Raw genomic sequence first — 27,306 nt, 5'->3', positions numbered from 1 at the left:
TTATACCTATATGGACAAATATGAAAGCTATAGAATTTACATTTGATAGTCTTTACACAAAAATGAAAGTTGTGTGCCTACTTACCACTACTAGGTCGGTGGAGAAGTCTAGTTGGGCTCTGCTGCTCTGCAGAAGTGTAGGATCTTTTATTGGGAGTGGAGGAGAGATGGGTCTCACTAAAGATCTGGTGCATTAATTGCCTCTGATGTAACCTAACCAAAGACATGTATTTTAAGAATATCATCTGTAAACAATCACATAAAATCTTAATGCCGATGAAAACGATTAATTGAAGACAACACCTCCAAATGAGATCGCCACTGTAATGAGATGATGATTAATGAATAGGTGGCCAGTGAACTAAATATTACACCATGGCCCAAAATGAATATATACTTCAGACGACGTAATAGGAAGCAATGGCACAAACAAAAATGAATAACTGTATTGCAACAAATAACTATTTCTAACTTTTCCTGGGGAGGGGAAGGGTTGGTCGGGGACAGTAATACCTCAGACTGATACATATAAGACATTTATTGATTATTACAAGACACATTGTTTATACCTTTGTTTACTTAATATTTTCTCCAACTTGGCATCCTCATCCGTTTGCAGACCCTGTGCAGATGTCAAGGGGCATACAGATGCTAAATACTGCACCAGTGGAACATGTTGACCTGGCCGGTATGATCTTCCTTTGCCTTGACTGTAAAGCCATTCTGCTTTCAAGCTACAATGACAGTGAGAAAAGGCATTAAAGGTTTTTTTGCAGGACTTAGAATAAGCCTTTAATATCAGATCAGTGGAGTCCAACTTCAACTGATTGACAGGGCCACAAAGCACTGCAACCTTTTCAATGATTACCAGGCACAGCTCTGTACAGTTTGAAGTGGCTGCAGCTGGTACTGCAGCTCATACGTATTCAAATGAATGGAACTAAGCTGCAGTACCAAGGTATGAAACTGTGCCTCCTAATCAATGAAGAGACTGCTGTGTTTGCATTGCAGCCCCTTAAATAAGAGGAAAGTGGGGATGCCAGGATTCAGGCTCCACTGATCTCATATTCATGGCCTATCCTGAGGGCAAGTTATCCTTATCAAATATTAAAGTCCCGGAAAACCACTTCAATAAATCAACTGTCCAAAATAAAATAATAAAAAAAGTGAACCACCTAATCGGACTGTTAAATGCAGGCAGAATTGTCAAGTGGTAAGCAGCGCAAGAGAAAAGTTACTCTTTAGTAAGGCCAAATGCACACGGCCGGGTTGGATTCCGAAAAGTAGCAGGCTGCTTCTTACCCAGGCAAAACCTTTGGATTGTCAGAGGCGTAGAGAGTGAGACCCTGGGCTACCACTATTCCCCCTGAGCCCTGTATTATACGTTTGGTACAACCCACTTTGGTGGCCATTGAGTGGACACAATTACGCTCATTAGAATAACTATGTAGGCATTACACTAACATTAACTTAAAGTCAATAAAAGGGACAGGTTCTCTTCAAGACAGAAATCTCCATACTTCCCATTAATTTCAAAGGATAGTACCCAAATATGTGGTCCTCACTGCAATAATAATGGGGAGAAGGACGCCACCTGCCAGGCATATTCTTTCTTAAGTACACTTACACAGGCGGTTTTAAACGCAGCGTCTTTGACAGCATTTAACAATGTTTTGTTTTTTTTTAATAATTGAATTTTTATTGACATTTTTTCAAAATAAACAACATTTTACAGTTTTAAAGAGGCACCTTAATAGGTGAGAAATAATCATAGCAGAATTGAGATTCAAACATGAACATAAACAAAAACATATGTTATAAGGACATAGCAAAACCAAAAAACAAAACAACACAACAACGGAGGTTCATTTCCATGTTTAAGGGGGTGATTGTTTCAGGGTTCTATTTACCAGTCATTACGTTCTGGTGAGTTCGGGGTTTGAGAGCTGTGTTTAGGATAGGTCCTCCTTTTCATTTATTGCTTGATTCCCATCCTCTCTATGAGGGGTTCTTGGTTGTGTAGTCTATCCAAGTTGCCCAAAAGGATGTACGGGGGTGTTGGGAGACAAATCTACGCGAGTAGGCTTCCTCTAGGTGGAAGGTGAGTTCCACCGAATTTCTAACCTCTGATATAGAGGGAGCTTCTTTTGATTTCCAATGTTTAGCTATTGCTAGGCGTGCTGCTAGGATAATGTGTGAGGTGATGGCTGAATAGAAAGGGGATAATTTATCTGTTTTTAAGAAGCATAGAGCCAGGGTAGGGTCCGGGGGGACGTGCTGGTTTGTAACGGAGTGTATTAAATTAAATACTAGGTTCCAAAAAGACCGAATGGTGGGGCATAGCCACCACATGTGAAAGTATGTACCTTTTGCACCGCACTCTCTCCAGCAAGCCTCCGAGGTTGAAGGGTTCATTCTGGCTATTCTTGCCGGGGTGAGATACCAGCGGAGAAATATCTTCTGGGAGGATTCCCAGTGAGAGATGCCATGTGAGATCTTCTTGGTCCATGAAAGCGCCCGGCTCCACTCCTCCAGACTAAAGGTTTGTTTGAAGTCAAGCTCCCATAGAGTCATGTAGGTTGATTTATTTTGGGCGATCAGGGAGAATGACGATTCATAAAAGGTGGATATACCTCCCGAGACCTCTGTTGATAGTGAAAAGAATGTGAAGGCCACTTTGGGGAATATGGGCTTGTGGGCATCTATGGATTGTAGTGCGTACCTTAGTCTTAGGTGCGAAAAACCTAGTTTATTGGGGAGTTTATGTATCCTACCTATTGTGGGGAAGTCCATAGTGGACCCCTCCTTATAAAGGTCTCCAATCTTTTTAACTCTGAATTTCTCCCAGGTCCCGTATTCAAAATCCGGGAGGGTGGAAGATAGAAATCTCAGTGGAAGGAGAGAGGCCGGCACCTTTTCCGGGGTTGAGGAAACTAATTGATTCCATATGTGGACTGACGCTTGAATGCTTGGTAGGGTATGGGGCGGGAGGGGGGAGGGGGTAGCTCCTAGAAGGGAGATTAGGGGGGCTCCCAAAGTTGCTGCTTCTATGTTCACCCATTTCTTGGGGGATGCAGGGATCCACCAATGTTTAATTTGATCCAGTGTAGCTGCGGCAAAGTATCTCTTAATGTCAGGGGCTTGCATACCTCCTTGCTCATATGGTTTTGCCAGAGTCGAGAATTTAATTCTGGCGTGTGCTCCTCCCCAGATAAATTGGTTGATGAGAGCTTGAAGTTTTGATAGGAAGTGAGTGGGGATCGGGATAGTAACCGTTCTGAAAACGTATAATATACGCGGGAGAATCATCATTTTAGCCGCAGCTATTCTGCCAGCCCATGAAATGAAGGGTTTGCGAAATTTACTTAAAATGCTCGGGATGCGGTGTAGGAGTGGTGTGTAATTTTGGGAGAAGGTTAAGGAGCTAGGGAATGTTATATTAATACCTAAATATGGTAGGGAGCCCTTACACCAGGAAAAGGGAAGGGATTCTGAGATAGACTGCGTAGTTTTAGCGTCCAAGCCTAGGTTTAACATTTGAGATTTGGTGTCGTTGATCTTATAGTATGACACCTTGCCAAATTTGGTTAGAGCAGTTTGGGCTTGTCTCAGGGAGGCTACAGGATTTGTGATGGCAAGGATAACGTCGTCCGCGTATAATCCAATTTTATGTTCCTGTGAGGCTACTTTGATACCCTGGATATTTTGGTTAGCTCTGACCGTTTCCGCTAATGGTTCCATGATCAGGGCGAATATTAGGGGCGACAATGGACACCCTTGCCTAGTGCCGTTGGAAATAGCAAACGGTGAGGAGAGGCATCCTGAAGAGAGGACCCTTGCGGACGGTGCCGAGTACAGAGACAAGATGGCAGACTTGATGGGTCCCGAAAAACCGAACCTTCCCAGGGTGGCTTCCAGGAATCCCCAATGTATGCGATCGAACGCTTTCTCAGCGTCTAGCGCCAAGAGCAGGGCTGGGGTTCTGTTCCTTTCTGCCACCCTGACAAGATTTAGGAATCGTCGGGTACCGTCGGGGGCCTGTCTTTGGGGGACGAATCCAACCTGGTCTGTTGCCACCAGACGGGGGAGGATCGAGAGAAGTCTTATGCTGAGAAGTTTTGCGTATATTTTAACATCTGTGTTCAGGAGGGAAATGGGGCGAAAGTTAGCCGGAGATGTGTTGTCCTTCCCGGGTTTAGGTATGGTGACGATCAGAGCTTCCAACATTTCAGGTGGGAAGGAACCGCTCCTCATTGCTCCATTGAACACAGATGCCAGATGGGGGGCTAGTGTTGGGGCGAATTTTTTGTAGTAGCCGTTTGAGAAGCCGTCAGGGCCAGGGGTCTTATGGGGTTTTAATAATTTGATTGTGTCCAATACTTCCTGTGTGGAGATTGGCGCAGAGAGGGAGTCTAGTTGCTCTGGAGAAAGGCAGGGGAGATTTATGTTTTGTAGGAAATTTTGTATTTCTTCGCTATGGGGATGGTGAATGTTTGGGTTGTCTTTTAAGTTGTATAGGGAAGAATAATATGCCGCAAACGCGTTGACAATTCCTTGGGGGTGGAAAATTTTCCTGCCTTGGGGGTCAAATAGGTGTCTGATTCTTTCTTTTGCTCTAACGTCTTTAAGTTGTTTCGCTAGCAGAGCCCCTGTCCTGTTATCGTGTGCGTAGAATTGCATTTTAAGTTTTAGAAATGATATGTCGTGCTTGGTCACTAATAAGTTTTGGAGCTTTGCTCTTAGGTTGAACAGATCTGCTGTCTTTTGTGTGGATGGGTCTTTTTTATTTAAGGAGTCTAGGGATTTAATTTGGTCCATCAGGCGATTGAATTCCTCATTTCTTTTTCGTTTTGCTCTGGCTCCGATTTTTATGAACATGCCCCGCATGAAGGCTTTGTGAGTGTTCCACACGGTGGACATGTTCGGGACCGAACCTATATTGTTTACGAAAAAGCCCTCTAGCTCCTCTTTAAGAGATGATTCGTGTTCGGGAGATTTAAAGTATACTCATTCAATCTCCATGGAGATGATGGGGTGAAGTTGGATGACTCTCTGAGTGACAAAGATATGGGGGCGTGATCGGACCATGAGATTGTTCCGATTTCGGCCTGAAGGGTGTTTTCTAGGCCCTTCTGCGGCAGCAGGAATACATCGATCCTGGAGTAAGATGCGTGTGGGGCAGAGAGGAAGGTGTAATCTTTTTCGGACCCGTTAAGGCATCTCCATACGTCGTAAAGCCCCTCTGCATGGATAATTTGAGCGATAGGAGATATGCCTCTGTTGCTTGCCGTGGAGTCTAGCTCGGGATCCAGTACAGAGTTCAGATCTCCTCCAATGATTAGGTTTCCTTCCCGAATTTTGGCCATTTCTGACATGACTTTTTTAAAGAATTTAGCTTGTTTATTGGGGGGGAAGTAGACATTTACCAAGGTATAGGTGATATTGTTTATCTCGCATACCAATATTAGGTAGCGGCCCGCTGGATCCGCAATTAGGTTTCTTTGGGAGAATGATGCGTTTTGGCTTATTGCTATCATTACTCCTCTTTTCTTTTTTCCCTCGCTGGAAGCCAAGAAGATGTGTGGAAATTTAGGGTGTTTGCAGGGGGGGGTGTTTGTCCCTTATGAAATGGGTCTCTTGAGCAAAGAAAACATCGGAGTGGGATTTGATGGCCTGCCTCCAGAGCATACTGCGTTTAAAGGGGCTGTTTAGACCTTTTACATTTAGGGAGGAAAAGTTAACTGGCATGACTGTTAAGAAGGTTGTAGGCTGAACTGACGTGGCGTCTTAGTCTATCAGGGAGGGCGGAATGGGGGGGGGGGAAGACCTCCTAGAAACATTGTTATACCTGAATACAACAGAAAAATAAACAACAATTATAAACATAATCAAAACATTGTTCACCCAGTGCTGGTATGCACTGGATGAATGAGCTTTAGGGGGGGATAGAATTTTCAGGCCATCCACTTCGGGCTCGACTGTGGAGGACTAAAATGGGTCTAGGCCTTTTCCAAGCACCAATTACAAGTGTTTGCCTCGCTTATCCGCGACCGACCAGTCTTTTTCGACTCTGGAAGTAGGGCCCCCCGCCGTCCTCGGGGGTTTCTGGAGTGTAGGAATTTCCCATTGTTGTAGGAGGGAGGCGCCTTCCTCTACTGTAGTCGCAACATGAAGAGTTTTTATTTCTGGAAATCAGAAGCTTGGTTGGGAATCCCCATCTATATTTGATGTGAGCCTCTCTAAGAGCTGATGTAATTGCTGTAAAGAGTCTGCGTGACTGTAGGGTGGCCGCTGAAAGATCAGGGAATATTTGGATATTCTCGTATGGGGCCGGCAATGTACCCCTACGTCTTCCCACTGATAGGATTTCTTCTTTTATTTTGTAAAAATGAATCCTTGCCAGGACATCTCTCGGCGCTGATTCAGGGACGGAGCGCACTTTTGGAATCCTATGGGCTCTATCTATCGCATATTCTAATTCGGGGAGATCCGGGAGGAGCGCTTGTAGCATTTTGAGTAGATACTGTGGTATATCTGAAGGAGGCACGGCCTCCGGGATTCCCCTGAACTTAAGATTGTTCCTTCTGGAACGGTCTTCTAAATCAATGACCTTCTCTCGTAGCTGGGCCACTTCGTCTTCTAGATTGCCGTGAGCGTCCACCATCTCGTTGTGGGCTTTGGTGAATTCTCCGAGTTTTTGTTCGATGTGGTCTGTTCGTGTGGCTAAGTGGTCTATATTGGATTGGAGTTGTCCGGAAAGGTTTTGTATGTCGTTGGAAATGTCTTTTTGAAGCGATATTAGCATGTTCTTCAAGGCGTTTATGGTTAAAGGGCTCTCGGAGTCTGGGTAGGCTTGGAGGTTGTTCGTATTATCTGGTTGCTGTGGAGCTTCGTGCAGTTTGTTGTTTTGGGTCTTTTTCGCTGCGGGGCCCTTGGGTGGGAGCGAGGTTGAAGGGGATTCTTGAGCATTCCTCTTGCCTCCATTTTTCGGGGGAGATGTGGGGCTGCCCGGGGAAGGAGATAAGGAGCCCGGGGAGGAGTTTTGTGATGGGGCAGCAGGGCTTTGAGAGATGGTTGTTTCTGCTGTTTCGGGGTTCTTCGGGTGGGGGGTTGCCGGTTTGTTTCTACCGCTCCGTGGACCGGGGGGGGGAAGAACTCCGAGAGTCTTCTTGGGGCAATCGTTTTGGTGCGTCGTTTAACCATTGTGTGTGTAGATAGGATCTGAAGGTATGCGTTGAGAGAGTCTTTTAATGTTCCGACCGTTTCACCAGGAGGGGTGGTTTTTATGTAGAGCCGCGGGAGACGTAGTCAAGTTAGTTAGAGTAATTTTGAGTGTTCATTGGCGCTAGGCAGCCTTGCTTTGAGCTGTTTTAGAGCCGCGTTTGGCGGTAAGGACTACATCACTCAGTCGTGTTGTGCCATCTTTGGAATGGAGGGGTCCTTCTCCGCAGGGTCTCTCAGTTTGCACTGCAGTGAGAGGGTGTTAATGCGGATTTGGCGCTGGGCCAGTTGGCCGTTAAGGCGAAGAGGGTCTGCGTTTTGTTTCTCTACTTTAGGTAGTAAGGCACTGAAAAGACGCGGGGTCCTGCTTTCTTGTCTATGGAACGTGTTTTTATGTTCCTCTAAGGGGTTAATTCCCTTTTCAGAGAGGAGAGTTTATACTTTTGTAGAGTGCTATTCTTTGGGTGACCACTAGGTGGCAGCAGGGTTTTATTGATTGCACGGCTGCCTTTGCTTTCTCAGCAAGCCTTCAGCTCTCTCCTCTGCCTTCAGTTCGTGCTTCTCTGTTGGAGGAGGAGGGGGGGGGCGACCCCCGGGAGTCCCCTCTCTGCTGCACGTGCTGTCTCCGGGGCTTCACCTCCCTTGGCTGCTTCCCCTAATGGTGAGTGGGGTGATTCTGGGGGGAGGGCAGTTGTGTGCACACTGTTTTTCGGGGCAGCGGTTGTCCCTCTGTATGTGTGAGCTGTTGCTCTGTATGTGTCTATTATGGACACTCTTGGCCGTTTTGCAGGGTCCCCTGTCCCTCTGTTACTCCTCCTCACCCCTTCAGTGAAGTGTGTGTGGGTGACTCACCAGGTCTGGTGTCCCGCAGCCTCCGGTCGGGCCGGAGCGCTCTGTCTCCTGCTCCTGCTTCTCCTGGCGTTCTTGTGGCCTCGGTGGTTCCTGCGGGGGTCTTGGGGGCCGCACAGCGGCCGCGCTTGTGTGCTGTGTTTTTGAGTCTTGCCGCTCGTCCAGCGCTTCCGGCGGCTGGCTATGCCCGCAACTTTAGGCCGGGGATGTGCCTCCCTGAGTAGGCCGCGCTGCTTTCCTTCCGCCTAGAGACCCGCGGAGGGTCTCAAACTGCTCCTCGCAGTGCCGCGGTGCCAGCGGTGGTGTTTAGCGGACGGTATAGGTCCGTGGATCCACGGGAAGCCGCTGTAAAAGTACCGCCGATCTGGAGCTACCAAAGTGCGCTCTCTTCCCGCCGCTGGCCAAGCCACGCCCCCTCCATTTAACAATGTTTTTAACGCACCCCATCATTGCAATGGATGATGTGGAGCATCAAAAACGCGCTAAAAGCACAAAAAAACAACATGCAGCATTAGTTTTAGCACATTAGAAAAGTTTCGCTAAAACGCTCGTCTGAGAAGTCCCATTAAAGTGAATGGAACTCAGTACAGCGTTTTTAGCGGGTGTTTCAAACACCCATTAAATGCTGTAAAAAAAACAAAAAAAAAACACGCCTGTGTCAGAGTGGCCGTATACATTTACATTCTCAGCAACAAAAAAAAAATTTTTTTTTACTCGCTGTGCTTCATTTCTACAGGGGTCAGTTATGTAATGTATGTAGAACTTTACCTTTCTTTTTGAGAAACTATATATCCATCTAAAACTTTAAGGTTTAAGCACCAGCTGACAATATATGGCCTGTAGTCAAACCCAGGAATGGATGGAGTGGCCATCACACAGGGGTTGTTCATGATTGACAGTTGTTCCAGATCAGCAAGGCCGGCAAGGAACGACACCTAGCAAAGAGCAGAAGAATCGGAAATGGTAACTTCAGCATGTGATCCCAAGCAGCTTGTAGGTGCTGCATTATCTGTTTACATTTATTTTACATGGTACATTATGGATAAATAGGACTTTATTACTGTTCTCAAGTTTGAAAAGATGCAGAATCCATATAGGTAAATACGTTACGCAACATTCAAGGAATTGAATTGATAATGTCATCCATCCGCCTGCACACAGGAAATACCAATTCTAATCCAATGTTCTTACAACAGGCAGCCACCTCTGTTCTGCATCAGTACGGTAATATTCCTGTATAACCAGTTCTGCTCCCAATCCAGACTATTAATGTTAGCACCAAATTGTACAAATGGAAGCATGAAGAGAATCTGTCGCAGGGACACACAGCAGTAATAAGCAGCCTGCACCTCGGTCTCTATGGGGCTCCGACTCCCGCTAAGGGCACAGCTTTAACCCCTTAAAGATCAGATTCCTTCCATCCTAAAGCACCAGACAGTTTTCAGCAATTTTATGCATGCTCTAGTTTTATGGCCCTAGTTTTTTTCTTGGGTTGTCAAAATTATTTTTACTGTGTTTTTTTTCATGACACGACATATGGGGCTATTTTTAGGGGTAATATGTACAAAAAATATAAGTTATTGTTAAAATTATTACATTTAATTTTTAAAATAAAATACAAGAATGAGTTTGCCATTTCGTTTGACAAATCTGTATAGTCTCGGACTATGGGGTGGATATGGCGACGGATTATGTTAGCGTGGGAGATGGGTCGTTAGGTTTTCTTTTTTTATATATATAAAATTTTTATTTAATTCTGTAATTTTTTCATGCTGCGCCTGAGGACAGTCTGGCTGCCCACACGCAGGCTACCCGAAGAAACCAGGAGCTCGCCTCACCCTCCCTAGAGGCAGACACAGGCACTCCAAAACAAGGGCGAGAGATCCAGCCCCCGCGCAGCTGCCCCTCACCCGGGCAATTCCACACTGAGTGACCGAAGACAAGAGGCACAGCCACCAAACAGGCTGCCAGATTCGCCCCTTCCAACACCTCAGCAAAGGGATCAAGACCGCACAATGGCGGAGTTCCGCGAACTACGAGAGCAGCTACGGTCAATTCCCACTAGAGAAGACATGGAGGCATATATCTTACGTCTAGAGTCTGCATATAAATCAGAAATCTGCTCCGTTCGCCAAGACGTCCACCGCCTTGATGAGAGGACCGCGGCGACTGAGGGTGCTGTCTTGTCTCTCGCTGATAAGGTGGAACACCATGAATCCGCTCTGATCACCATGTCCCGCCAATTACAGTATATGATGGATTCCATTGACGACGTGGAGAATCGGGGGCGCAGGAACAATATCCGTATCAGAGGCCTCGCTGAAGATATTGAACCCCCCCGCTTAGTAGAAACTGTGCGCCACATCTTCAATGACCTGCAGGGGGCGGCCCCAGACGCTCCCCTGGAATTTGATAGATGTCACAGAGCCCTCGGCCCTCGCTCCAGAGAACGGGAACACCCACGCGACGTGATCTGTAGGGTCCATCGATTCCAGCTCAAGGAAGCCATCATGAAGGGAGCACGCGAGCGGCGGGCAATACAGTACAAAGGGTCACAGCTGCAGATTTTACCTGATCTTTCCAGACTCACACTGGCCAAGAGGAGAGCTCTTCGCCCGCTGCTGGAAGAACTCCGCCGCCGGGATGTGGCCTACAGCTGGGGTTTCCCCTTCCGTTTACAAGTCCGTCATGGAGGGGCCACGAGGGAGCTGCGACACCCCGGTGAGGTCCCAGACTTTTGCAACGCGCTGGGTCTCCCTATGGTCGACATCGTTGATTGGCCCATCCTACCCACTTTACCCGCCAACGACCACCCCCAGATGCCACGCAGGGGGCCCAGAAGAAGACGTCGCCGCCGAGAGGCCAGAGAGGCTGCACGGTCCCCACCTGACTCTCCACGTGCTTGATCGGCTCAGGTTTGAGGAACTCTGCCCTTTCACTCCTCTTCAACGCTTGTAATGCTGCTGTTATTAACACTATGTTTACCATGCCTATTGGTGGGTTTTTCTGAGTAGACTGCATAAAGTGGCTGTTATTGATATGTGGCGGGCTGGGGGGCGCTCTTCGGGGGGAGACACTCCGCCTCTGGAAAGCGCGTCCCAGACCGGGGGGGCTCGGGTTTGGCTTCTTGGTCACTCCGCGGGCTGTTCTTTTTTGGTAGATTTACTACCCCCCTTTTTTTCTATATGGGCGCAGGCGTCCCCCTCATTTCCGGAGGAGGGCGGGTGCGCCCAAGTTAAGTAGCGGCTTCCGCCGTTTTGGCTGTTAGTTGCTGCTTTGGTTTTTGATACAACTAAGTAATCGTTTGCTTATTGCATTAACTGTTGTGTTTTACTTTATTTTATATATATATTTTTTTTTTATTTATTTATTTATTATTATTTTCTTTTTCTTTTCATTCTTTTTGCTGTTTTCTCTTTTCTCTGGTCGTTCTCTTCTTCCACTGGTCTCTTCCTTCTTTTTGTGTGTTCTGCCTACCCACCACCCCACCCCCCTTCCTCGTGTTTTTTTTTTTTTCTCTCTTTCTTTCCTCCCCCTTTCTGCCCCCCTCTTCCATTTTTGGCTCTCCCTTCTTACTCTCCCCGAAACCTCTGGTGGCACATACTGTGCTAAGGATGTCACCCAACAAGGCTAAACTAATCTTCTGCACCCATAATGTGCGGGGTCTAAATGTGGCACAAAAGAGGAGCCAGGTTCTATACCAAATGCACAAATTAAAAGCTCATGTTTTATTTCTCCAGGAGACACACTTCCGAGCGGGTCACGTTCCGACCATAAGGGATAGGCATTATGCGGCATGGTTTCACAGTACAAACCCGACAACTAAATCCAGAGGAGTGTCGATCGCCATTCACCGAACAGTACCTCATGAGGTCTTGGGTACAGTGATCGAGCCGGAGGGACGCTTTGTCTTCGTAAAGGTCAGAATGTGGGGCAAACTTTTCACCCTTGCGGCGTGGTACCTCCCCAATCAGAGCCCTGCACAGATGGGTAGAGTTTTGCTCGGTAAGCTGGCGGACTTCGCAGAGGGGGTGGTAGTACTAGGGGGCGATTTCAATTTCCCTTTGGACCCTGAAAAGGATAGTACGTCGAGGCGGGCGACAGTCTCAGCCACACAGCTACGTAGGTTCCACAAGGCTCTCAGACAGTTACAACTGGTGGACGTCTGGAGGGTGATTCACCCAGCAGACCGGGACTATTCTTACTTCTCCCCCGCCCACCACACACATAGCCGTATTGACCTGATCCTTACTAGCCACCATGCCCTAATGTGGGACCCGATTGCCTCCATTGGGTCAGCAATATAGTCGGACCACGCCCCTGTCCTCCTCACATTATCTGTCCCAGGGGCCCCGGAGAGGTCTGGGTCCTGGAGACTGAACGATAATCTCCTGAAGGACTCTGTGTGTTGTGATGACCTGCGCAGCACCATAGACAATTTCCTCAAAGACCATGCTGCGGACTCCACACCCAGACCAATCCAGTGGGAGCCCCTAAAGTGCGTCCTGAGAGGGGTCCTTATAAAACACGGGGCGCGCCTTAAACGCGAGAGGGCCGCCAAGGTGGTCTCCCTGCTGGCCAAGATCGAGTCCCTAGAGACGACATTCCGCCGTTCGAACACAGCAGCCATTCAAAACGAGCTGTTAAATGCCAGAGAAGAGTTGAGGCATATCCTTGACCAGAAATACCTGCGATTTCGTGACTGTTTGAAACGGTACTCGTACGAACATGCCAACAAATGTGGACGTTCCCTGGCGCGATATCTTCGCGGCAGGTCGAATCACACATACATCCCCCACATCCTAGACAGTACAGGCCACAAGAAACACGACCCCAAAGAGATTACAGAGGCATTCCGGGATTACTATCACGGGCTCTACAATATAAGAGGTCACTTGGCGGATATGGCCCATAACAACCGGGAAAATAAGATCGACGAATACATCGTCGAGACGGCCCTACCAAGCATATTAGAAGAGGACAGGGAAGCTTTAGAGACAGACTTTACCGCGGAGGAGATTAGTGAAGCCATAAAGACCTCGCCATCGGGGAAGGCCCCTGGGCCGGATGGGTTTACCTCCCGTTTTTTTAAGCAGTTTCGGGAAATCTTAACTCCTATTCTGAGAGATACATTCAACCAAATTTCTCCGTCGACCCCATTCCCTGCACAATCACTCACAGCCCATATTACCGTGCTTCCCAAACCGGGCAAAGATCCGGGGCTATGCCCCAGTTACCGCCCTATCTCGCTCATTAATCTAGACATTAAGTTGTTTTCCAAAATTCTGGCGAATAGGCTGACTCCAATCTTGCCAGCCCATATACATAACGATCAAGTGGGTTTCATAAAAGGTCGGGAAGCAAGAGACAACACCAATAAGACTCTCCTGCTGATTAGTCAGGCCAAACAACTATCACAGCCGTTTTGCCTCCTCTCGGTGGACGCGGAGAGGGCCTTCGACCGCGTTAGTTGGGACTTCTTACGTTCCTCACTGACGGGGTTGGGGCCTAAGTTCCTGAACAGGGTGTTCGCATTGTACCGGAACCCGTCGGCAAAGATTCGTGTGAATGGCCTCCTGTCCGATCCCGTTCCTATTAGGAACGGAACGAGACAGGGATGCCCGCTGTCCCCCCTTCTCTACGCCATCGTTATGGAGCACTTGGCTGTGGCACTGCGAGACAACCCCAACATACACGGCTTGCAGGTTGGGACCCAGACTTGTAAGACGGCTCTGTACGCAGATGACCTCTTATTGTTTGTCTCCCAGCCACGCGTCTCATTCCCGGCGATCCTTCAGGAGTTTTCTAAATTTGGGCGTTTAAGTAATTTTAAAGTAAATTTCCACAAATCTGAAGCCATGAATGTATCCCTCCCGGCTACTGAGGTAGCCCATCTAGCTGACCAATTCGAATTCAAATGGCGAGCAACCTCCATCAAATATTTAGGGGCACATATTGCGGCAGATATCTCTTCTTTATACCACCTTAACTATGTTCCCTTATTGGAGAAAGTGACACGTGAGCTGGATGGCTATGCTGCCAAGCAATTGAGTTGGTTCGGACGAGTTAACGTCTTGAAGATGGACGTGGCCCCCAAATTTTTATACCTCTTCCAGGCTCTGCCAATTAAACTCCCGGCACAGTTTTTCAAACTGGTTCAACGTGTGTTTCGCAGATTTGTGTGGGGGGGCCCGAATAGTCGTATCAGCTATCGGACCATGTCTCGCCCAAAGGCGAGGGGGGGAGTGGGCTTACCCGACCTTAAAATTTACTACTCAGCCGCAGTTCTTACTAGATTACTGGACTGGCATTACCACGCCGGTGCGAAACAATGGGTGGACCTAGAAAAAGCGATGGTATGGCCACACATACACCTGCTGCCATGGATCTCCTCAGAGGACAGGCCCATGGCTCTTCCTCATACACCCCTGACCATGAACTGCCTTGACGTATGGGATAGACTGACAGCAAGAGGAGATGTTGTGATCCGTAGAGGAGCAATGACCCCCCTGTTCCACAATCCCGCATTCCCCCCAGGGCAGGACAAGCAGAGCTTCCTTTGCTGGAGAGAGGAAGAGGACACACGGTGCTGTCAGATAATGGGACCAGAGGGCCTCCCATCATTTAATGATCTACAGGCGTCCCGACCTGACACAAAATTACGATGGTTGGAATACCTCCAGTTGTCCTCCTTCTGGAGGACTCGGATGGGGTCGTGTCGCCTCCGGGATCCCATGGAACCCATTGAAAAATTGTTTCTACAAACCACCCCCCCCACCCGTGCTCTCTCAAGGATCCACGGCATTATACTAGGGAAGCTCACCCAGGGTCTTCCCCAATACACCAAGGGGTGGGAGAGGGACCTGTCACTGGAGCTGCGGGGCTCTGATTGGGAGAGAGCATTCACGTTTGCTCACAAACTACCCCTGGCCTGTGTGGCGCAAGAGAAAAACTTCAAGCTACTCTCCAGGTGGTATAGATGCCCAGATCTGCTCCATCGCATATTCCCATCAGTGCCAGACACTTGCTGGAGATGCGGGTTCGCGCGTGGAACCATGCTGCACATCTGGTGGGAGTGCCCGCCCATCCAGTCCTTTTGGAGGACCGTTTTTGAACTGTTTGAGGGGGTGTCCCACAGCACGGTGGAGGTCACCCCACAACTGGCGCTGCTCTCTGTTATTCCTGGTCCCTTTGCTACGATCAAGAAGGGTCTCCTACGTCATTTCCTCACTGCAGCCAGGGCCGTTATTCCACGCCATTGGCGAAGCGGCATCACCCCCTCGATTCTGGAATTTATACAAGAGCTGAATCAGCTAATGTACATGGAGGAATTGGGAGATGAGGGCTCTGGTGTCGAGAGCCCAGGCAGGCGGGCCTGGTCAATATGGAACGAATTTCGCGACTCAGCGGAGTTTCAGAATATCACAGGGTGGTGAGGAGACAAGCCTCCCCAGGGCTCCCACGAAGTCAGGCCGCAAACACGGTTCCTGGATTGACAGCTGATTGGATTAGAGCGGTCATACATTTATCCTGCATGCCACGTAAGGGCCACCTCCCTGCTTGTTTGGTTACCTACCCTTGGTAACTCCCCCCACCCCCCTTTTATTTTTATCATTATTTATTAATGTTTTTTTCTCTTTCCTCTTTCCCCCTTATCCCTCATACTATCTCCCTTCCCATCTGCTTGTATTCTAGGTCTGTACGCTCCTGTGTTTTTTCTTTTTGGTGCTTTTTCTTCCTTTTTTTTTTTGTGGTCTTAACTACTCAATCTGTGGTGTTTTGTCTTTGTTTTCCTTTTTTTTTTTGTTTTTTTGTTTTTTCTTTTGTTTACAAGGGCTAAGCACATTGGCGGGTCCGGTTATGGAAAGACCCACGTCAAATGTATAACTACTGATGGGGCGCCAGCTAGGCACCAAGTATATGTGAGTTTCAATAGACTTTGGTATGATCGAACAGTTTTATAGCTCTTAGTTTAATGGAGCAGTCCTGCGAGACTAGCTACTTGTTATGTCTGTATTGTTTATTTTTATGTAAAGAATTTCTACAAAAGTCCTAATAAAAGCATATTAAACATAATTCTGTAATTTTTTACACTTATTTTTGTAACTTTTAACATCCATGTCCTCCATGACGTCATATAAGACTTCTTGGGGGCATTCACCAATGTCATTTTTTCTTTTTAATTTCACACTTTTGCCCTGTAAATGGGGCATTCATTCATAGAAGCCCCAGTTACAGGGGAAAACATCACCCTATAGTGACATTACAGAGCCGAGCTAGGGTCTGCAAAGACCCTGCAGCACTTCCATGCCGGGGGTGGCCGGCGATCATGTGATCGCCAGGTTGCATGCAGGAAACAGCTCTGCTGCTTTCTGCATAGCGTTCAATGAGCACTATATAGCCGGGGAAAAAGAAGACAGTAGCGGTTAAAAACAGCTGCCTTCTCTTTATGGTCCTCGGCTGATGGACAGCAGAGACAGGTGGTATAGGAGAGGCAGCACACTAGAATAGATCTTCTTACCAGAAAATGTTCATAAAAAGGCTTTTATTCATAATCCACACATAGAACCGCGACGTTTCGATCATCCGCTGTGATCTTTGTCAGGCATATGGACAGCAGAGACAGGACCTACTCCTGCTCGATTGTAGGATTTTTTTAGTCAATTTTATAATGGCGTAGGATTAAAGCCTAGATAAAGCGACATAGATTTACGGTGCTAGGTCCTTAATAAGTTAAAGGGGTTGTCTCGCGAAAGCAAGTGGGGTTAAGCACTTCTGTATGGCCATATTAATGCACTTTGTAATATACATCGTGCATTAAATATGAGCCATACAGAAGTTATTCACTTACCTTCCCTGCGCTGGCGTCCCCGTCTCCATGGCTCCGTCTAACTTCAGCGTCTAATTGCCCGATTAGACGTGCTTGCGCAGAAGGGTCTTCTGCCTTCGGGTCTGTCCGGCAGCAGCCCCGTTTTGGCTCCGCCCCTTCTACGCATCATCGCGCAGCTCCGCCCCGTCTGCCGATTCCAGCCTTCTGATTGGCTGGAATCGGCACACGGGACGGGGCGGAGCTACGCGATAATGCGTAGAAGGGGCGGAGCCAAAACGGGGCTGCTGCCGGACAGACCCGAAGGCAGAAGACCCTTCTGCGCAAGCACGTCTAATCGGGCAATTAGACGCTGAAGTTAGACGGAGCCATGGAGACGGGGACGCCAGCGCAGGGAAGGTAAGTGAATAACTTCTGTATGGCTCATATTTAATGCACGATGTATATTACAAAGTGCATTAATATGGCCATACAGAAGTGCTTAACCCCACTTGCTTTCGCGAGACAACCCCTTTAAGCATTTCCACACTGTCCATGTAAATGACTATCACTGAAAAGGTGCCATTAGATTTACCCCTGCAGTTGCCATAAACATTAATGCTGCTGTGCTCAAGTGCAGTGGCAAATATATTGGCATTTTTACCATTATTTACATAGTTAGCATGAAAACGGCCAGAGTGAAACTTTAAGAAACAAGCTACTGTTCTTAGTGGAAACAGAAGCTCCAGAGTCACAGAGAAGGACTCTACCCTATTTTTTTCTACTTAAAATAGTAAGACTTACCTCATTTAGGTCTCTGATTTCATTCTCTGCTAGTGACAATATGGACAAATTCTGCGGAAGGCTGGTGGACGCTGTGCGCAAAGAGGTGATATTGTTGCCATGGAGGAGAAAGGTCTGTAGAAGAAGGAAGCATTCACATGACTTACTAAACTGCAGTCTGAAACAATTGTCACAAAACCATTGATGTTCCTCAGTGAACACAACCATTAACGTAGAACCCATTGACATGGCGATTGCTGACATTGTTTAATTACACCTGGCGAGTGAATGATATACCTCTGTGCATTCCTGAGAAATTATTTTTTGTGTGTAAATCAGAGCTCCAGAGAGCAACCAAGATTTTGCAAATGACAACAAGATTTTTCACTCGCCATTTGTAACTATCCTACTGTGGTGGTGAAGCTATTGCTAGGCACTTCTGTGTACACACATACTGTACCTCAGGGGTGCCAGAACAAGTAAGGATGTGTGTGTGTGGGATGACGACTGTTGTCGGATGGTTTCTGTGCAATAGTGGGGATATGGAGGGGGAGGGGTAGATTGTGGGAATGCTGCTGTCCTGCCCTGAGGGAGATGAAGGGCTGCTGGCCTGGATCAGCTGGCATGAGGAAAGCAGGAACTATGTGATCACAGCGAGGATCATCATCCTAAAGACAAAGCCACAGAACCCATTCACTGAGCCCTGCAAAGACCTGCTCATAAGAGGTGATCACTACACTCATATAGCACTGCAGCCATGTGAATGTTGGCAGCTACATTGAACTTCATTATTTGCAGCCATGTAATTATACTATGAAGAGAAGCTCTGGATGGGACTATACTAAGAGGGGGGATCTCTGGGCGTAACTATACTGCAGGGGGAGGAGCTCTAGGTGCGAATACTAAGACACAGCATATTATACTCAGTGGGCACCTCGCTGGATGTGTAGCTCATTACTGGGAGGCGACCTATGGATGATCTGTATAGATCATGATGAGGGGAGCAGCACTCTGGATGTGTATATCTAATTTATAGTACAGTAACTTTTTTTCTTAATATATAAAGTTATATAGACCTTTAAATTCGGCAACTAAAAAGTCTACTTGGAAAAATATTTGCAAAAGTTTAAAATAAAAAAGATGTTTGGCAAAAAAAGTCTACTTGGTTCCTAAATATTTCAGCTTAGGAATCAATAGTTCCCATGTATTTTTTTTTGTTGTCTGGAGCCCTGAAGAGCAAGTCTCATAAATGAGAACAGTTTTCCATTGTTCGGTCACCAAACTGAAAGCAATTATTTTAGTGGATTATAAAATCCTCCAACACTAAATGAAATGATGCTGCTAAGGATTGTTCAATTCTAATGAATGAACAACCATACAGTACAAGTCCTTCAGAGCAGGAGCCATTCTTTCCCATGGCTCTCCACACTGCATAATAGACGGTTGCCCCAGGCACAGTGTTCCTTTAATGTCATTTTTCTATAATAGAACATATAAAAAGGAGTTCAAATTATTTTTTACTACACAAAAAATAAGCAGCTTACATTACCTTGAGACACGACAACTTTGAGAGATCACCAATCTGAGATATGTTATTGTCCGATAAATCCAGATGCTGCAGGGAAGTGCAATTATTTATCTGATCGATAGCCTGGAGGAAGATAACAACAGCACACATTAGGATAGAAGCTTGCAGAGAACAGAGTACGCAGCACAGATCCGCAGATTTTTCACATTCTACAGAAGGCAAACTGTCACTTTATCAGTATACTTCACGGTGATTTCTCAGAAGTGTCAGGAGGTTGGATTGAGACAGAGAAAGAACAGACAGGATTACAAGAACTCCCGACTCCCCTTCTATTCTATTTGCAAGTTTTAGTCCTTAAGTTCTGGATCATTACCTGTTTCCAGTTACAGAGGGTAGTGGGTTTACTACCATAGCACGGCGACATAACAGCTACTAAGGGCGGCTTTATTATTAGGCTGGAGTCACACGTGCAGTTTTTGTTAGGGGCCTGCACATGGGCAGATTATATTTGCGGAATCCAGGGTCGGCAGCTACTCCCAGATTCCGCAGCAAATACCGCCCATAATCTCCGATGCAGAACCTCTGCTTCCTGCCCACGAGCAGAAATTTCCACTTGCTGCAGAAAAATCACAGCATGCTCCATTCTGTGCGGCTTTCCACCTGGACGGCTACCATCCCGCGGTCCTGCCGCAATCATTGTAGAAAAGTCGCCTAGCGTCTTTGCGCCATAATCCGTACTGCGCATGCGCACCCGTTGGCACTTCCACAGTGCCCGAGGGGGGGGGGGGCTAGGTCACCGGGGGGATACGGGATCCCGCTTGCCAGCTCCGACTGCGTCATATGCTGGAGGCCTTAGGCAAAACCAGAAGTGGATTCTAAGAGGATAGAAAACACAACGGTAGGAATTCTACTTCTTGCTGGATCCACTTCTGGCTCAAAAAATTCCATGTGTGTTTTTAGTCTTAAAGGGGCTTTCTGGGCAATTTCTATTGATGACCTATCCCGATACCGAGTTTCCCCCCAAAATAAGACCCTGTCTTATATTAATTTTTTGCCCCAAAAGAAGCGCTGGTTTTTATTTTCAGGGGATATCTTATTATATTAACCTAGCAGGCTCAGTCCAGGTCCCTCCAGCTGCTCTTCGGAGCTGCGACACGCTTCTCGCAGTCCTCGGCTGCCCACAGAAGATCACTTCCTTGTGTTTTGATTGGCTGAGCAGCAGTCGAACAACCAATCACAGCCGTCATGTTGTGGAGGCGGGATTTATGAATTGGCTGAGCCGTGGCATTGATTGGCCAATTCATAAATCCCGCTACTCAGCCAATCAATGCAGCGCTCAATGAACCAAACACAGTCATCGCATTGGTTCACCAAGCGCTGCATTGATTGGCTGAGCAGCGCTCGAGAACCAATCAGAGCCATCACTTCCTATAGGTGGGATTTATGAATCCCATACCAGGAAGTGATCTTTTGTGGGCAGCCGAGGACAGCAGGATGGGCGGCGAAGATCTGGAGAGCAGCGGGAGAACATGGACTGAGCCTGCTAGGTAACGTATTCCTTTTTTTTTTCTCCTTTTTTTATGCAGTGCAGAAAGGGCTTATTTGGGGTAGGGCTTATATTTCAAGCCTCTGAAAAATGAGGGTAGGACTTATTTTCAGGAAATATCTTATTTTCGGTGAGACAGGGTAGCTGATTGGTCAATCAGCTGTTCGATCACCTACTATCAGTGCCACAACATAGTATACAGAGCGGAAACAGATAGCTCTGACACCTATGTAATGGCCGATGTTGGTTATTGCAGGCATGGGATAGGTCATCAATAGAAACTGCTTAGAAAAACCCTTTAGGGTATGTTCTCACATAGCGGAAAATGGTGTGGAAAATCTGCACCAAATTCAGCATCAAAATCACAACTGAGAATGAGACAAAATCCAGCCACTGGTGCGGATTTTGACAGGGATCTGCAATAAAATCTAAACCAGTGGCACAGATTTTTTGCGGTTTTAAAGCAAAATTTGGTGTGGATTACCCATTGCTGACAACCCAAACCATTTTCCGCTACATGGGAACATAAAAATGTTTTTCCAGCTCTTACCAAGCAACGATAGATGCTTCATTAATTTACATAATGTAGCAATATTCTATATTATAATTACAACCCAGATAACACAAGACCATTCAAGACAGAAGCAGTAAGACGAAAGAACGATAAAAATGATCTTGAAGTAAAGTCACTGAACAACAACCACTGAATCTGATATAAAATAGTCTAATAGTAGCTCAGAAACATGTATGTTAGCCACTTCCCTAGTCAGACGTCACATTAGAAGAGCGTTATTACACATATACCTTTAGATTGTTTCCTGCAAGATTAAGCCACTCCAAATGCACCAAGTCCTTGAGTCCTTCCACATATCCAATACTGTTGTGAGGTAGATTTAGTACTCGCAAATAGACCAATTTTGAGACCCCCATCATCCGAACAAGACGGTTATTGGCTACGGAGAGCTGAAACAAGGCGGAGACAAAAGATGGATGATGAGCAACAGCAAGACTGCCTTATCTCCAGATCCTGAGTGAGGATCGCTAAAACACGGGTGAAGAGACCAGACATGGCGGCTATTTGAGGTAATCGTTCCGGGGTACGGGTAGGCTTGATTTTGCATGCGCATGACCGGGTATCTCACGCACGCTCTCAAAGCAGTCTGACTTGTTTGCTTGTTTTTTTTTCCAGTTTCCCACAGACACATTGTGTATAAACACCACACATATGTAATGTAATTGCGCATGTACAGCGTTTATTAGGCACCCATAGAGACAATAGGACTATCGCGCGTAATGCTCGGTAAAATAGAACATGCGTCCTTTTTTACGCGTGCATTATATGCAATAAAAAAAACACTAGTGTGAGTGCTCAATAAAATCAACCTACTTTCATTGATTCCATTCACCGTGTATTGCGCGAGTGTACATTGCATACGTAATACGCGGTGAAATTACGCTCGTGTGAGCCCGCCCGTATTCACAAACCTGAGTAAGATTTTTGCATTTCTCTAGGTGTTCCAGTTTGATGATCTGATTCTTGTCCAAAATGAGTGTTCGAGTGTCCGCACCGCATGGTAACGAGGGGCTCAGCTTCTGCAGACCTTGTCCGGACAGATCCACTACAGCGAGAGGAAGAAAAGAAAATCCACATGCTTTAGAGAGAACCAATCATTACTCCGGACATGGCAGTCTTAGTACATACGTGTATCCCATGTAGTGACAGTTCTGGAGCATCTTGGAGCTCTGCATTAATCTGATATTCCTACTGAATAATAATGAATACATTGATACCTGGGTATTTCATTCTAAGTTGTCAGAGGAGCGTCCCTCTACACAGTGAGGCTTTCAGCCCAGATTGGTCAGTGTCAGACCGTGTAGGTACGCCCCCTAAAAGTAACATCCAGATGTCAAATTATTCATGCATTTCTAGGAGTAGCAGCACAAGGTACAGTTCTAAGAAAACATGCAATTCCTATATTATGGGGAATGCAAGTATTTACCATAGCAGACATGTCAGCGGAGCCAACAGGTCCTCTTTAACCGCTTAGTGACCGCCCCTATAGTGTTTTTACGTCCTGTGCTGCGAGCTGCTTCCATATATCGCAGGTGTCAGCCATGGGCAACAGCCCTGAGAAGCCACGTGGCCAATTGGGGCTGTAAACCTTTTAAATGCCGCTGTCAATTCTGACAGCGGCATGTAAATCCATATGGATGAGATCGCAGGGAGCCGCACGGGTGTCATGGCAGCTGGGGGGCCTTCTGAAAGGCCCCAGGGCTGTCTTGGCAGTATGCCTATCAAACCATTCCCGTAGGGTGGCTTGATAGACTGCCTGTCAGATTGTAATATGATGTAATGCTATGACATTACATAATACTGCTGGAGCGATCAAAGCATCGCATGTACCAACAGAAACTACAGGACGAACCGCACAAAATGAGCCATTGCACAACTATGTCAACGGAAAAATAAAAAAAAGTTATTGTGCGCAGCAGATGGAGACAAAAAATAATTTTTAAAATCTAAATATTTTTAACAAAAAATACAAGTAGTGCAGCAAAAAAAAAAAAAGTATGCATGTTTGGCATGGTAGTAATTAGAGATGAGCGAACGTACTCGGATAAGCACTACTCGTCCGAGTAATGTGCTTTATCCGAGTATCGCTGTGCTCGTCCTGAAAGATTCGGGGCGCTCCGCTGCTGACAGGTGAGTCGCAGTGGGGAGCGGGGCAGAGCGGGCGGGAGAGAAGGAGAGAAAGATCTCCCCTCCGTTCCTCCCCGCTCTCCCCTGCAGCTCCCCGCTCCGCAGTGCGTCCCGAATCTTTCAGGACGAGCGGGGAGGTACTCGGATAAGGCACATTACTCGGACGAGTAGTGCTTATCCGAGTACGTTCGCTCATCTCTAGTAGTAATCGTACTGACCCATAAAATAAAGTTATCATTTTTGTTGCAGTTTGTACGCCGTAAAAACAAGACGCACCGAAAGATGGCAGAATTTAGTTTTTTTCCCATTTCTCTCCACTTAGAATTTTTAAAAGGTTTTTCAGTCAACTTGTCTTGCAAAAAACATACAGCTAGATCGATGGGTAAGTAAAGGAGTTACGATTTTTTAGAAGGGATGGGGGGGGGGGGGGGGGAACCAAAATAGAAGAAAAAAAAAAAAGCTTGGTCACTAAGGGGTTAAAGGAGTTCTCCAGGACTTTTTCTATTGATGAGCTATCCCTCCGGATAGATAATCAACCGTTGATCAGTGGGGTTCCACCGCTCTGGATTCTTGCTGATCCCCAGACCAACTATCACTGCAGACACCTCTGGCAGCAGATAGTGCTGTCTGTATAATAGCATTGATGGGAGCCTTGTTTGAGGTACCAACCTAATGTTGACAGCGCTATCTGCTTCCAGCACTGAGAGCGGACCTGGCGATCGGCAGCGATCCCCAGCAGCAGAGCCCTGCTGATCAACTATTAATGACTATTGGCATCAATAGTAAAAGCCGCAGACAACCCCTTTAACAGTAAAACCTTGGAAACTTTACATAGGTCAGAGGAGTATTCCACCCCATCCAAAGCTTCCTCCTGCAATCTATATCACATGCACCTTTGCTTCCTTCCAGCAGCATGCTGGCCCCCCATTCCTAATAACTTGCATCCTGTCCATGGGCGACTGCGCATGTATGAAGGGATGAGAACAGCAGCAAGTAAATGGTTTAGCACAGATTACTAGGTAGGTGTGAAGTACAGTAGGATGGAACATGTGGTCTCCCAGCACACTGGTTTCTCAGACTCAGGCATGTTTTAGTCCCCGTCAGTGTAAAGTTGTGCACACTGGCCCTACATGTGCGACGACCCCGGGCGGTGGGTGACACATCTTTCCGAGGACACTCTTTCGACTACCTGTCAGACAAAAAAAATTCAAGCCCCAACCGGACGCTGACCGCCTGTCATCACGCAGCTGAAACCATCGATGAATGCTAAATGTTACCGGGTGCACAACTGTTTACGTTGAAAACGTCCATTTCAATCGACTTTATCCTAATTCATGTTGGCACCCTTTGATCCCACAGGGAGTAATGCCCCATTTACACGACCCGATTCTCGCTTGAACGAGTGACATCACGACATTTCCTTTCCAGTTGTTCGCGCTTGTGCAGCCTGTTCAGACAGGCAGATAATGGTTGAGAATTGTTCACGTTTCATTCAGCACTCAGTGAGGTAGCCACCGATGATTTTTAATGTAGGCTAAACCTTAAAGGGGTTTTCCAGGGAGAATATTACTGATGACCTATCCCCAGGATAGGTCATCAGTAGGTCATTGGCTGGGGTCCATCGTTTGGGACCCGCCGACCTTGGTGTAGTGGCCGGCGCTTGTAACTGCAGGCACGGCTCAAGTTGATTTAAATGAGAACCCAGCCTGCAGTTACAAGCGCCGGCCACTACACAGAGGTCGGTGCAAAGGCTTCTGCTGTGACCGCTGTATATTTGCGGCACTGACAGCATTCGCCCACTCAGCTGATCTGTTGGGGTCCTGCGCGACAGACCCCAGCCTGGCGGCCACTTATCTCCCTTGCCCTATGACAGCGAACACATATATGAGGGAGTCTAGGAGATAACTGCCAGCCATCTAGCTGTTGGCAAACAGTTATGAAAGGGTATGGCCAGCTTATGATGCCAGGTCCGGCACTGGGGGAACATTACTGGGTTTTATTTCTATGTAGGTTTTGCTTGTCCAATGGCCATGGTCAAACTGGGAGCCCCCCGATCACACCCAAAGACAGGGGTACTGGCAAGAATTCAGTCACGGATAGAATTGGAGACATTCCCCACAATTCACTGCTGCCGGCAGGTTAATGTTGTGTGGACGGGTCCCGGTAGGAGGCGCACCATGAACGATACATACTTCCATATTTGTGAAGAGATTACACAACCCCAGAAAACCTCTGTAGGGCACGTTCACATGTAGCCGAATTGGCGCAGATTCTCCACAATGTAAAATCCGCCGGCAGACTGCACACAGAATCCACCTGCAGACCGTGGCAGAAATCTGCAGGTGCGCACACAGACCGAGCCCTGTCAGTACCGCTATGTGCGAACGTAGGACTAAAGCAGCATGCAGATCTGAGGCAAAATAGCCACGGATTACAGAAGCGGTTTTACACATTCTGTCCAGAAAATCCCACATCTGTATCTGCCAGGTGAACAACATCCCCTACAAACCGCATCAATATCTGTACTGTCGGCGCGGATTGTGACACGGATTTAGATGCAGATCCGCAGCGGACATCACCCCTTCAGCTAAAAGCGTAACATCTGCTGCGGATCTGCGTCAAAAAAACTGCTAAAATGTGCATCAAATGGTCCAGATTCTGATGTGGATTTTGGTGCACGACTGCACCTCCCCGAAATACACAGTGCATACTATGCTAGAGATTGTGGTGTCCGCTATACGTGGCCTGATCTAACTGATTACATGGCTTCTGGTGTACGAGCTTCCAACATTAAGGGTAATACTGTTAGCAGGACGGTATAGGGTTAACAGCGGCCCTTCAGAGAGGACGCAACACAATGCGGCACCACAGGGTACATCTGGGTGTTATAACTACTACTGCTTCCGCTTTGTAACCAACGCCATGACGGACCCTTCGAATGCTGGAGCCCACTGAGCTGCATGCTGCGCTATTCGTCTATGATGAGATCCATCCCGAAGGATCCAGTGCCAATGGGCAGAGATCCGTAGGTGATGCCAGCGCACCATGCAGGGCACCCGATGTCAGTTTACATGTCAGCCTTATTTCCATCACTGATACGAGGACATCAGGATTGGCCTGAATCAGACATGTTGGAGGTTTTGCACATGTAGTAGTTACCATGGTGATAGCATAAGCCTGTAAGGCATGTGACAGGTCCCTGAAGACTACATTGTAAGAGGCCCGTGTGGTGTTCAGTGCACAGCCAGTATGTATGTAACATATATGTACGGGGGATTTGTGATTTGATGACAACTGCATTGTCTCTGACAGTTTAACCGTCACGCTAATACAGAGCGTGAATGACGGGAAACGTAGTCCTGTCACAGCAGTCACATCCTACTGTGCGACTGAAAGAACTACAACTCCCAAGAGCCCTCGCGACAGCACTGAGCCCGCTATTGTCCCCGCGTCAAAACACTAGTGATTACCGTCAGTATAGCGCAGAGCAGCAGCCGGCACACATCTTCTATAGTGGGGCAACATGTCTGAGTGCATTGTATTTACCTAACCCGTTAGTGGGCTCTGCCGGAGACGAGGTCACCTCCTCCCCAGCCATAGTAGACGCAGCTTCTCAGCGCCCCGGCAACCGAAAAGTCACTGCCTCACTTCCGTGCCACAAGCTGCGCCTGCGCGTTGTACTCTTACTAGCCAACACTACCATCTTGTGGACTAGCATGGAATTGCATATTACTTTGTTAGTGCTGCAGAATCACATATCGGTTTTACCCCACAGGATAGGGGATAACTTGCTGATCAACGGGGGACACACTGCTGAGATCTCCAGAATGGGACTCCTGTGTCCCACTCTCTTGTTACTGCAGGGGCTGCTT

At 47.2% G+C, this 27,306-nt stretch overlaps 1 protein-coding gene across 1 annotated transcript in view; it reads right to left on the bottom strand.

Moving 5' to 3' along the window:
• Positions 1-27,091, bottom strand: part of CEP97 (centrosomal protein 97) — a 41,253-nt gene extending 14,162 nt beyond the window's left edge. The window contains exons 1-8 of the mRNA XM_066578528.1: positions 26,981-27,091; positions 22,219-22,352; positions 21,538-21,696; positions 19,209-19,310; positions 17,681-17,794; positions 8,839-9,005; positions 570-734; positions 86-213 (exon numbers count right to left, since the gene is read on the bottom strand). Of these exons, the coding sequence (XP_066434625.1) occupies positions 86-213; positions 570-734; positions 8,839-9,005; positions 17,681-17,794; positions 19,209-19,310; positions 21,538-21,696; positions 22,219-22,352; positions 26,981-27,032 (1,021 nt within the window). The 5' untranslated portion in view covers positions 27,033-27,091. The remainder of the gene's footprint in view (positions 1-85; positions 214-569; positions 735-8,838; positions 9,006-17,680; positions 17,795-19,208; positions 19,311-21,537; positions 21,697-22,218; positions 22,353-26,980) is intronic.
• Between the last annotated feature and the right edge of the window lie 215 nt (positions 27,092-27,306).

The sequence above is a fragment of the Eleutherodactylus coqui genome, chromosome 1 (assembly GCF_035609145.1).
Source record: "Eleutherodactylus coqui strain aEleCoq1 chromosome 1, aEleCoq1.hap1, whole genome shotgun sequence".
Classification (NCBI taxonomy): Eukaryota; Metazoa; Chordata; class Amphibia; order Anura; family Eleutherodactylidae; genus Eleutherodactylus; species Eleutherodactylus coqui.
This window is presented reverse-complemented; position numbering and strand designations above follow the sequence as displayed.